The sequence below is a fragment of the Colobus angolensis genome, unplaced genomic scaffold, assembly GCF_000951035.1.
Source record: "Colobus angolensis palliatus isolate OR3802 unplaced genomic scaffold, Cang.pa_1.0 Scaffold62, whole genome shotgun sequence".
Lineage (NCBI taxonomy): Eukaryota > Metazoa > Chordata > Mammalia > Primates > Cercopithecidae > Colobus > Colobus angolensis.
Window position 1 is genome coordinate 6,547,361 of NW_012119821.1, and position 13,651 is coordinate 6,561,011.

General features: G+C 36.1%; 1 protein-coding gene across 2 annotated transcripts in view; it reads left to right on the plus strand.

Moving 5' to 3' along the window:
• The window catches only part of DMXL1 (Dmx-like 1), a 172,455-nt gene that overhangs the window by 110,829 nt on the left and 47,975 nt on the right, over positions 1–13,651 (plus strand). For both annotated transcript variants that reach the window (XM_011963676.1, XM_011963677.1), the window contains exons 29-32: positions 3,276–3,454; positions 7,738–7,877; positions 10,284–10,369; positions 11,663–11,864. In XM_011963676.1, the coding sequence (XP_011819066.1) occupies positions 3,276–3,454; positions 7,738–7,877; positions 10,284–10,369; positions 11,663–11,864 (607 nt within the window). The remainder of the gene's footprint in view (positions 1–3,275; positions 3,455–7,737; positions 7,878–10,283; positions 10,370–11,662; positions 11,865–13,651) is intronic.

The following is a 13,651-nucleotide window of genomic DNA, read 5'->3' on the forward strand; positions in this document are numbered from 1 at the left end:
AAAAAAAAAAAAAAAAAAAAGTAGAGAATGAGGCCTGCTGGTTACTTTAAGTTCAGTTTTTTTGTTGTTTGTTTTGTTGTTGAGACAGGATCTGGTTCTGTTGCCCAGGCTGGAGTGCAATGGTGTGATCTCAGCTCACTGCACCCTCCATCTCCTGGGCTCGAGTGATCCTCCCAAGTAGCTGGGACTACAGGCATACGCCACCATGCCCAGCTAATTTTTGTGTTTTTTTGTAGAGACTAGGTTTCATCCTGTTGCCCAGGCGGGTCTTGAACTCTAAGTTCAGTTTTTAAAGAAATGACATTTAAATCTAGGTTCAGAATATTAATTTCGTTGTGCTGATTTTAAATGATAAACTGAAAAATAAATATTAACTTCACTTTCCCCTTACATTTTAGTTTTAATCACAGCAATATATATGTGTGGTAACGAGTCTAATAGTACAGAAAAATTTTTAGGAAGAAATGTTGTCTTATTCCTCTGCTCCTCCCCTTTCCTATGTGTAGCCTGTTAACCATTTCTCCATTTCTGTTTTGGGTTCTTTGGGGAGTTACTTTTATAATTCTTAAAAAACCACATTATAGATATTCTGAGGGTAAGGAAGGGATTCTTAAGGGAAGGAAGGTATATTTGTCTGTACAGTCTACTGTCTTGACATGGAAACTTTGTTTTAAAAAGTACTTCCTGGGAAAGCAACTGAAACTTATTTTTTAAATTTATGTCAGGACATGATTCTGTTTTTCCTGTGAATGCCTTAGTTTTTCTTCAGTCACTTTCTAGCCTCCCTACACCTCTTAAAATTCATAAAATCTCTATTCAAGTTGCTCTTAATTTCTCCCTAATGCTATTTTTTTCTTCTGTTACTAATAAAATAGCTGTTTTCCCATAATAATAGAATAGTAGAGTTAGTTTTCACCCAAGGAGTGGCAAATGTTCTTGATATTTGATTATTAGTATTTTCAAAAACAACCAGTTGAATACCCCAGCAGCTATAGTTTGAATTGGTGCCCTTAAACTTCACAGCCAATCTGACCTAACAAGATTCAAGCATAAAATTGCCTTAAGTCTTCCTACAATTGGAGGACAAAGAAGAGGGAGTAACTACCCTATTGACAAGTCACAGGTCATTTCTTGTTTGCTGGGTGACATCGCTAAGGTCCTTTTAGTTAAAGCATCTAAAGTAATACATGCTCATTACTGTAAAACTGCCATTTTTTTTTTTCCTTTGGTCCTGCTTCATGCAAAGGGTGGTGGTGGTGGTGGTGGTGGTTTGAGACGGAGTCTTGCTCTGTCAGCCAGGCATAATCTTGGCTCACTGCAACCTCCCCCTCCCAGGTTCAAGCAATACTCATGCCTCAGCCTCCTGAGTAGCTGGGATTACAGGCGCATGCCACCACGCCTGGCTCATTTTTGTATTTTTAGTAAAGTCAGGGTTTCACCATGTTGGCCAGGCTGGTCTCGAACTCCTGATCTCAGGTTATCTGCCCACCTCTGCCTCCCAAAGTGCTGGGATTACAGGTGTGAGCCACCGCACCCAGCCAAAAAGTGTTTTAATAAGTGGTTTTCTACTTCCTGGTGTTGAGTCTGTAAATTTTAAATGTTTCCTCCCAGTGTGGTTAATATTTTCATGTCACATGACTGGATTCACAGCTTGTAGTTTCAAGCGTTTTCTGTCTTTAAAAACTCTCTTATGTTTTACTTTTAAAACTATTTTTATCTACCAATGGGTCAGTAAAAGAAAAAAAGAAAACTATGACATAGTAATCTTGGCAAAAATCTATTAATTTAACATTGTACATTTTATTTTTTTCAGAGATTATCTATACTTTTGGTTCACATACTTTTTAATAACATAAAAACAGCCAGGTGCAGTGGCACCAGCCTGTAGTCCCAGCCACTCAGGAGTCTGAGTTGTGGGTATCCCTTGAGTCCAGGGATTAAATCCAGTCTAGGCAACATAGGGAGACCTCCATCTCTTAAAAAAGACAAAATAGTAATGTTAAAGCCAAATTATAAATTGATAAATTTACTTTAAAACTTAGCGTTAAGTTTTTGAAAGGTAAAAAAATACCTCTATAGTTCTCACTTTTCGCTTGATGAGAAGTTGGTAAACTACCGTTTAAGTTTTAGAATGTGTGTTATTGTATGCAGCAGTGATACTGGAAACGTGATTGTTGGTTATCAAATGTTAGTAAGAACAAAGAAAAAAATTTACACGTTTAATCTAACAGTTCCTTTTAAAATCATTTTAAAGATTAAGTAATAATCTTTTTATGCCACTTTTTAGTCGTCTCCTAGAATACTGATATTTTATTCATCTTTCCCTTTTTCTGAAATAACCAAATTACTATATTAAACTCAGCTTGACTATAGCTTGTTATAATGCATGTGCATGCTGTGTCTGCAAGCTGAGATGCTTCAAACAATAAAACCAAACTGTATTACAGCACAAGTATTTTCTTTCCTTTGGAAGGTAAGTAAAATCTCATTGGAACCATTAAAGGAGAATATTGGTGTGCCTTAATGTGGAATTGTTTGCCTGTGTATTAGATCATGCCTTTGCAAAATCCTTGATTGTCTACTGGTGATTTGCATTTTGTAACTCAAGGTTGATTAAAGATTTGTATAACTTTTTTAATGTTAATGTCTTTAGTATTCTGAGGTAATATACTAAAAAAATACTGCCTAATTGTAGAGTGTTCACAAAATAAAACAAGTTTGCATTATTTTCCTCTTTATCATTCCATTGACTAGAAAATTCTGTCTCTGAGCCATTTCCAAAAGTTTGAATCAGTTTAAGTAGTTATGGTGCCTGAATTTTGTTTATATTTTCTAATAAAAAATACAGTTTTAGATATAAGGCCACATGATTACTGAAGAATCTCAGAAGGGAGTTGTTGCTTTTAATTAACACTGATATCGCATGATAATCTTTAAAAAAAGCAAAGTAGAAGGACGTTGGAAATTTTCTGTCGTGTTCATAGTTACATTGTGGACTGATTTATGGGTGGATATTACATCCTATTATCTTTCACATACAACAGATAAGTCAGCATTTAGAGAGTGAGAGACAAATTGAGGAAAAAGCAGAGGTTGCTAGACAAAAATGTCTGTCTTCCTCTATTTATTTTCTTACCTGCTGTCTACTTTCATAATCTTAATCTGATTTTTTTGTGCGTGCTTATTGGTAGTTAACCTTAGATCGTATATAAACACAGGTGAAATAAATGCAATGAAAATAGTACTTCAGTAACGTTTTATTTTCTTTTTATTAGTTTCTTCACTAGTTGAAGAAGGAGAAAAACAGAACAAACGTTTTAGATCATCAAAAATGTCTTGCAGAGAATCTGCCCCACTGACCCCTTCCTCAGCACCAGTAAGCCAGGAGTCACTGGCAGTTAAAGAAAAGTTCATCCCACCTGAGCTCAGTATCTGGGACTATTTCATAGCTAAGGTAATTAAAATGCTATCTAGATCAATATTTTCATAGTCAAATAGAAATGAGAAAATCAGAAATAAGTATAATTTTTGGTGCTTCCAAATGTTTTCCCACTTTGGTTTAGAAAATTTTCGTTAGTATCAGGCTACATTCCAAAAATATATACCCTAGAATATTTTGACCATATTTCATAGAGTTTTTAAGGCAGTTTTTTGGTAAATTGTGATGTTTGCATTTTAAACAATAACTTTTGCATTTTATTATATTTTTATAAGATAAAAGATAATTTGCTTAACACCCTCATGTTAATGTACTTGATGGTGATTAAGAAATCAAAGTGCTCTGGTCACCTATCATCCATATACTTTTTTTTTTATACTACAGCAGTCTTTCATTATCCTGAAATGCATAAATTTCAATTACCAGTGTTTAGTTAAGTAACGTTATTCCCTCAACAACATGGTTCAAATTCGTTACCACAGTATGTTAAATATGAGTAAACTTCCCTGCTAGCACTTCATTCTAGAAATCACTATGTAAATATGCACTTTTTGATCAGTGACCAATCATACCAGTTCTTTTCAAGTCTTTCAGTGATTGATTATGTAGCACCTGTTATTCAGTTCATACACAGCAAAGCATGCAGTTGTTTTGTTTCATCTCCTGTGATAAACCCATATGATAGAGTACAAAATTGGATTTAATCAGAAGAGGGAAGTGGCCACCTAAGATGAAAGTGCATCCATAAAAAAAGTGATAGTACTGAGAGTGACATTCAAGTTGAACATAAGTGAAGTTAGAGAACAAATAGCCAACTGTGGGTCTGTTGACAAATTGCCATTTCAAAGACTCTAGATGTACAGCCAGAGGAATTTAGTGAAGGTGAACTTATAAATGTAGAAAGTAGTTGTGATAAAATGATGAAGATGTTCAGAGATAGTGACCTTGCCAAAAAACTTTACACTGAAGGGATTCACAGCATTGAAAATGCAAAGAACAGTATGTTGGAAGCTGATAAAATCTTAGAAGTGTGACAGTTTGTTTAAGGCACAGAAGAAATGCTTGCTTCATGTCCTAAGTTACAGAGATAAAAGGCAATCGTTAAGCTACTCTTGATACGCTTTTTACAAAGAAATAAAACATGTTATTTCTTTGTATTCCTAATATTTTAATTACAGTATGTTAAAATTAGTTTATTTTAAAAAATTTTTTCTATTCATTTATAATTGATGGTAAGAGTTTCTAGTGTTTTGACAAATGTTTTTAACGGTCACAAAACATTTGTAATTTTTCCCATTGATTATTATTGCTCTGTATAGTTTCTGCATGCATGGTCGTTTTTATAGTCATGCAATATTGTGCGAAACAAGGACTGCCTATATAAGTATCTTTCACTTTTTGTGTCATCAGCCACATCCCTCACATTCTCAATTTCCAGACGTTCTCCTGCACAAATTGACATCTAACTCTAACTGTTCTCTAGTGACAAAAGTCTCCCAGGCCTACTAAGCTATGGCTTTTATTTTTCTCATATCCTACATGCTTAAGAGTAATGAAGGGAGTTTGTGTCTCCTTGTTCCTCACTGCCTTTTTTTGAGTGATTTATTTATTCATATATTCAACAAATATTTATTAAGCACTTCATTTATCTAGGAATATCTTTATTTCACTTCTATATTTTGAAGGAGAGTTTCGCTGGATATAGGATTGTTGGTTAGCAAGGCCTTCTTTAGCTGTCTTGTTTCTGAATCTTTTTGTTAAATGTCTAGGGTCTGCCCTTACACCCAGTCAATATCACAACTTCAAAGTAGTTGAGATGTTACCTTCCCTAATTGTTTGCTCCTGAGATCTCTCTTACTTTTGATAATGCCTATGGGCCTAGAATTTTAAAGACAATCCCCTCTGGCAGGGCATCAGAACTCTAGTCTTCACAGCCTGCCCTGCTGACGCTGGTGGAACACCTACACCACAGATATTGGGGTAGAATGGGAACAGCTCCTGACCAAGTTCTCACTGTTTTACCCAGATCAAATCCCATGGATTTTTTAAAATAAATACTTCTCTACGTGTTATATGCATGGGTCAACCATTGGTTGTTTTCTACAACTTTGTTCAATTTTATTGTTGCTTTTTGGAGAAAGGACTTACCAAGCTGTTTACTTAGCTGTTCCAGAAGTCCCCCTCTCCCTGCTGTTTCTTTGTTGGTCTTCCAAGGTTTTACAACCTTTTTTTCAAATTTCCCACATCTCCCCTTCCATCCTATCCTCACTCTTAATTGATGACCTCACCTTGTAAGTCACTGAGAAAGATAGAATCAGACAAAACTTTTTCATCATCCCAATTTAAAGTTACAGATCAATTACATTTGTTCCTGGCTTATTCCCTCCTGTTATAATGGAGGAAGAGTCCTTCTATCAAAGACCATTTTCTCGAGTGCTACTCTGAATCGCATTCTTTCTTTTCTTCTCTACTCTCCCCTGTGTTTTCAGTTCTCTTCCTCTCTGTCGAATCCTTCACATCAAGACAGAAATGTGCTTTAGTATCTCCCATCCCAAACCCCTGCTTTGACCCTGAAATTTTTTCCAGCTGCTATCCCATTTTTCCCATTCACATTCAGCTTTTCAAAACTATAGACACATGTGCTTTCTACTGCCTTATTTCCCTTTCATACTTACTTAGCATATAACTTTCTGACCCAGTTACACCCATTAAAACTGCTGCTGTTGAGATTCAGGTGATATCCACGTCAAGTATAGTGGAAACTTTTTAATTATTTTCTTATCTGTCTTCTTAGCATCATTCAACATTCTTCACTACTCCTGCCTTGAAATGCTTTTCTCTCCTTTTCTCTTGATGCCAGTCTCTTGTAGCTTTTTTTCTTAAACTTACTATTTATTCCTTCATAATCTTCTTTCTTCATCCTTCCTCTTCTATGAATGAATGAATGTTGGTCTTCTTCGTGATTTGGACATTTTATATCGATTTTCCCCAAAACCTTCCCTCTCATACCCAGTCTTTCCATTTTATGAAATTATATATTCATCCTTAGAGTTGCTCAAGCCAAAAACCTGGGGATCATTTGTTTTTCCCCCACCTTCTCTTGCTCTCCAAATCTATCAGCAGATCTGTCGGTGCTTTCTCCAAAATATATCTTGAATCTACTATTTCTCTCCAGCTTCATTACTAACCACCTATATCCAAGCTGCCAACTCCTGTTTTAGTTAGTGATGTCTCCAATTCTGCTCTTGCCATTTAGCTTTTCTCTCATAAAAGAGTGATCGTAATGATATACTTAGCATACAAATCTCAGAAGCTGTCTTCTACCTACAACTTATTGGTGGCATTCCCTTACATTCCTTTACCATGGCCTATGAGACCCCATCTGAGCTGTCATTTGCTATTCTCTCCAATCTTTCTCCCAACATTTATCTTTCTGCTTAGCAGACTCGATCAAAATACTATTTTCAAACCAAACTCTTTCCCAAACTCTTTCTGCATTCTTTTTCCACTGTCTAAAATACTTTTCTTCCCTCTTGTTGTATGGTTTGTTCCTTCCTGTCCTTTAGTTCTCAAACTTTTCTTTTTTTTTTTTTTTTGAGACAAAGTTTGGCTCTGTCACCCAGGCTGGAGTGCAGTGGTGCAATGCAATCTCGGCTCACTGCAACCTCTGCCTCCTGGTTCACACCATTCTCCTGCCTCAGCCTCTCAAGTAGCTGGGACTACAGGTGCCCGCCACCACGCCCAGCTAATTTTTTGTATTTTTAGTAGAAACGGGGTTTCACCTTGTTCCCCAGGATGGTCTCGATCTCCTGACCTTGTGATCCGCCCGCCTCGGCCTCCCAAAGTGCTGGGATTACAGGCGTGAGCCACCGCGCCTGGCCTCTCATACTTTTCAAAGAGGACTTTCATGATCACCTTATCTCAATTCTCATTATTCTCCATTTCTTTTCTTTGTAGCACGTAATACAAGTTGTATTTCGTTTTCTGTTATTTGCCTATTTTTTCCACTAACATGTAAAACGTAAATGAGGGTGGTGATTGTATCTGTCTTAAAAATTCTTAAATCAGGTAGAATTCTTGCTGCACGGTGGATACTTAATAAATTTTTGTTGAATGGGTGAATAAATAATGGAATTGTATCAAGTGATGTCAAAGGCATAGGATGGTAAGATAATAGTTACTTACCTCTCTTATAATGAAGTATCTGCAAATGAGATGAATTATTACTGTTAGACTATATGTTTGAATGTATTAAATTAGATATTTGGCTGATAAATTTCATGATTCCTTTATTTTAGCCTTTTCTACCCCCTTCTCAAAGTAGAGCTGAATATGATTCAGAGGAGAGTCTGGGAAGTGATGATGATGATGATGATGATGATGATGTTTTAGCATCAGATTTCCATCTCCAGGAGCATTCTAATTCAAATTCATATAGGTATGGAATATTGTATTTTAAATTTCTGTTTAAAAATCATGGTTTACATAAATAATATTTTTGAAAAAAATACATGTGAGGTGAAATTAATAGCTTGTTGACTTTATAACACATTATAACCCAGATTTCTTTAGTTGAAATTGTTAAATTCCTTTCCTTAACAATAATTTCTATGTTGACTTTATAACACATTATAACTCAGATTTCTTTAGTTGAAATTGTTAAATTCCTTTCCTTAACAATAATTTCTCACATATCTTCGTTTGTCCATTAATGGACTATCCGTAATTTGCATCATTCCTCACAAATCTTGCTCCAAGATTATACCTTGCATTTTAGGCTCTACCATAAACAAGTTCTACTGTTTTAGTCTAGAAAATATAAAGTATTTTCAGTAGAACACTAGTACTGTAAGATATCAATAGGCACTATCTTCAAAAAGTACTCTGTAAATGTTCTAAATGCTCACCTCTAGTTCCAGTACTGCGTTATTCTTACATTCATGAACGATGGAATATTATCTTGTCTCTGTTGATATGTTTACATCTAAAACATATATATGTTTTACTAAAACATGGTATGTTAATGGTGTGATAAAAAAATGTAAATTTTCCAAAAGAAATAAATATATGAGGACATTGAAGTCATTCTTTATTTAAAAGTTACTATGAGATTTTTTACTTCCTGGTTTATTGAGGGTTTTTTCCCCCCGCTGAATGAATTTTACTTTTTCAGTATATATATCATTTAAAAGTCAAACTGCACAACTCAACAACAAAAAGACAAATAATTTAAAGAATGAACAAAGGGCTGGGCATGATGGCCTATACCTGTAATCCCAGCACTTTGGGAGGCCAAGGTGGTCAGATCACTTGAACCCAGGAGTTCAAGATCAGCCCAGACAACATGGCAAAACCCCATCTGTATTTCTAAAAAAAAAAATGTTAATGAACAAAGGACTTGAATAGACATTTCTCCAAAGATGATGTGAAAATGGCCAATAAGCATATGAAAAGATGCTCAATATCATCAATCATTAGAGAAATGCAGATCAGTTTCCCAATGAGACAACATCTCATATGCGTTAGGATGGCTACAAAAAAAAAAACTACAGTGCTGGCAAGGAGGAGGAGAAATTGGAATCTTTGTGCACTTTTGGTGAGAATGTAAAATGGTGCAGCAACTGTGAAAAACAGTAAAAACAACTGTGAAAAACTGGTTCCTTAAAAAATTAAAAATAAAATTAACATATGATCCAGCCTTTCCACTATGTATATATACCTGAAAATATTGAAAACAGGGACTGAAACAGATATTTGTACTTCCCATGTTCTTAGCAGCATTAGTTACAGTAACTGAGGGGAAGAAACAATCAAGTGTGTTTTAACAGATGAATTACTAAACAAAATGTGCTATGTACATTCAATGGAGTATTATTCAGCCCTAATTAGGAAGGAAATTCTGACACATGCTACAACATGGATATAATGCTAAGTGACATAAATCAGTCAAAGAAAGGGTTATAGTATGTGATTTCACTTATATGAGGTACCTAGAATCATGAAATACATAAAGACTAAAAATAAAATAGTGGTTTTCAAGGGCTGGTGGTGGGGGGGAGAATGGGGAATGAATTTTCAGTTTCAGTTTTGCAGGAAGAAAAGAATTCTGGAGTTGGATAGTGATGGTGATTGCACAGCAATGTGAATGTACTTAATGCCCCTGAACTATAAACTTAAAAATGGCCAAAATGGTAAATTTTATGTTTTTGTATTTTACCACTGTTAAAAAATAACTAAAAATTCAATCTTTTAAGAAATAAATATGTTCCACTTGAAATAAAAGAGAAGCTGACTTTTTTTTTTAAATCAAACTATATAAAAATGTGAAATCACAAGTTTTACTTAAGCTTCTATTTACTCTATCCAATTTCTTCTGCACATCCTCTACAGCAAATCACTTTTATTAGCTTCTGGTTTATCCTTCTGTTTGCAAATAAGCAAAAGCATCTGTCCAAACTTATTCCCCCTGACTTCTTGCAGAGGGTAGCGTACTACATATAGCGTTCTGCTACCTGCTTTTTATTTGTTACTACATACGAAAACTTACTCCATATTAACATTTAGAGATCCTTCTTCATTCCTCCTTATGGTTACCCTAATATTCCTTAGGTCAAAAATAGTTATTCAACGAGTGCTCTCGTCATGGATAATTTTGGTTATTTCTGTACTTCTGCTATTGTAGATAATGCTGACACAACTATCTGGATGTGTATATTACTTTGTTTTTGTAGAGGGGTATATTCAGGTTGATTCCTAATAGTGGAATTTGTTGAATCAAAGGGTAGTATACTCTTCTAAATTCCTATAGAAATTTTTAACAGATCCATTGTTGCTTTATTTTTAGTTGGTCCTTGATGCGGTTGGCAATGGTGCAATTGGTGCTCAACAATTTGAAGACTTTTTATCCCTTTGCAGGTCATGATCTTGCAGGTAATAAATAGCTCCACTTGAACTCATGGTACCATTGCTTTTGACTTACTACCTGTTTTTTTTGTTTGTTTGTTTGTTTTTCTGGAGGGGGGGAAAAGTTTAGTGACATCCTGTTATAGAAGTTAGATTTCTTTTAACTAAACCAACCATCTGTAAATGTATCTGTCATACATGTTAGGTGCTTGAGGAGGGCAACATCCAAGAAATCAAGGGCACTGAACGTGATAGGATTGACTATATTGAGATTCTATTTATACTCTAGCCAAGTGTTAAGGGATTTTACAATGGAGAGAAAACTAAGCAAATGCAAAAGCTAGCAATTATTAACTTCAAAGGAGGAAAAGATTGTACAGGAAAGAAAGGGGCATGATAACATACTAAGTGATTCTGCTATGAACTATAGTTCTGTATATATGATACAGTAAACACAAAAATACCAATTTAACCAAATATTTTTATGAGACTCTATCATAATGATGACAGAGGAGTTTATTCTCAGTATGCCATAGTAGTAAGTCAGTAGATCATTTCTGAAATTGAAAAATTAAGTATTAAGCATGTTATTTAGATATAGAGAGGTAAGTAGAAGGAATAACTAAAAGTTGAAAGTGAGATCAGGACTCCAGAGTACGGATGGGCAGAATTGCAAAGTGCTGAGTTCCATGGCAAGTATTATTTAATTTTAACTTTATGTTTTGTTTTCATTTTCTATAGCTCTTAAATAAGAGTTATATACCATACAGAAATTAGTCTGATACAAATTAAAGCAGGGGTGCAATCTTTTGGCTTCTCTGGGCCACACAGGAAGAATAATTGCCTTGGGCCACACATGAAATACTTTCATACTAACAACAGATGATGAGCTTAAAAGAAAAATCACAAATTTCATAATGTTTTAAGAAAGTTTACGAATTTGTGTTGGGCTTCATTCAAAGCTGTCTGGGCCGCATGCAGCCTGTGGGCCATGGGTTGGACAAGTTTGATTTAAAGCAATTAATTTTCCCCACATACATATTTTCAAAATCTTCAGATACATTTTTCTTGTAATATTAAAGTCAGAAGCAGTAATGTTGAAATACTTACACAGATTTACGGCGTACCTTTTGTAATCCCCTGGGTTTCTTTGCCCATCTCACCTTGCACATCTTCCCTGCCAAAGTGTATGTTAATATTTAATCTCAGTCTTTTTTTTTTTCCTGCATCCTTTCTCCCTGCTCTCATTTCAGTCTTCCTTAAAATTGAATATGGCATTTTACTGCATAAGATTAATATGAGTCATTGTTCCCATTTTAGAGCTTCCAGTTAGTTCACCTCTTTGTCATGCGGTTCTAAAAACTCTTCAATGTTGGGAACAAGTTCTTCTCCGACGACTTGAAATCCATGGTGGGCCACCTCAAAATTATATCGCAAGTCATACCTCTGAAGAGAGTTTGTCTGCAGGTCCTGCAATTCTTCGCCACAAAGCTTTACTGGAACCTACAAACACTCCTTTCAAGTAGGTTTTCTTATGAATGTTGTTTGGGTTTTTTTGTTTGTTTGTTTTTTGAGATGACATCTCACTCTGTCATCCAGGCTGGAGTGCAATGGCACAATCTTAGCTCACTGCAGCCTCTGCCTCCTGGGTTCAAGCGATTATCCTGCTTCAGTCTCCCGAATAGCTGGGATTACAGGAGCCCACCACCATGCCTGGTTAATTTTTGTATTTTTAGTGGAAATGGGGTTTCACCATGTTGGCCAGGCTGGTCTCAAACTCCCGACCTCAGGTGATGCACCCACCTCGGCCTCCCAAAGTGCTGGGATTACAGGCGTGAGCCACCACACCCACCCTGAATACTGTTTTTAAGATAGGAGTTTTACTTTGTGGGCTGCACATCCTTGTCATAACTACTCAACCCTGCCAATGTAGAGTAAAAGCCACCATAGACAACATGTACAGAAATATATTCAGTTGTTGTCCAATAAACGTTATTTCTTAAAATGGTAGGTAGGCTAGATTTGGACTGTGAGCCATAGTTTATTGATGCCTGCTCTAGAGCAGTGCTGTTCAAAATAGCTGGTTACAGAAGTGTTAAGAGGAAAGTTTATAGCACTAAGCAATGGTCAACAGATTCAGCACAATTCCTGTCAAATTACCAACATCGTTCTTAACAGCATTAGGAAAAAACTATTCTAAATTTCGCATAGAACCAATAGAGAGCTGGACTAGCCAAAGCAATCCTAAGCAAAAAGAACAAGGCATCACATTACCTGACTTCAAACTATACTACAAAGCAACAGTAACCAAAACAGCATGGTACTAGTACAAAAATAGACAAATAGACCAGTGGAACAAAATAGAGAACTCAGAAATAAACTCATGAGGATTTGTTCTACAGATTATTTCATCACTCAGGTGGTACTAAGCCTGGTACCCAGTAGTTATTTTTCCTTTTTTGGAGACAAAGTCTTGCTCTGTTAACCAGGCTGGAGTGCACTGGCATGATAACAGTTCACTGCAGGCTTCACCTCCTGGGCACAAATGATACTCCTGTGTCAGCCTCCTGAGTAGCTGGGATCACAGGCATGCAACACCATGCCCAACTAATTTTTTGTATTTTTTGTAGAGACGGGGTTTCACCTTGTTACTCAGACTGGTCTCAAACTCCTGTGCTCAAGCAGCCCACCTGCCACAGCCCCCCAGAGTGCTGGGATTTCAGCTGTGAGCTACCACGCCTGGTCCCCAATAGTTATTTTTTCTGATCCTCTTTCTCTTCCCCCTTCCCCCCTCAAGTAGACCCCATTGTCTGTTGTTCCCTTCTTTGTGTTCACAAGTTCTCAACATTTAGCTCCCACTTTTAAGTGAGAACATACAGTATTTGGTTTTCTGTTCTTGTGCTAGTTTACTAAGGATAGTAACCTCCAGTTCCATCCGTGTTCTTGCAAAAGATACTATCTCATTCTTTTTTATGGCTGCATAGTATTTCTTGTATCTGTACCACATTTCCTTAACCAGTCTGTCACTGATGAGCATTTAGGTTTGTTCTATGTCTTTGCTATTGTGAATAATGCTGCAGCAAACACTTGTGTGCATGTGTCTTTTATGGTAGAATGATTTATATTACCCTAGGTGTATACCCAGTAATGGGATTGCTGGGTCAAATGATAGTTGCATTTTTAGCTCTTTGAGGAGTCGCCATACTGCTTTCCACAGTGGTTGAAGTAATTTACACTGTCACTGACAGTGCATAAGTGTTCCCTTTTCTCTGCAACCTTCCCAGCATCTGTTATTTTTTATAAATAATC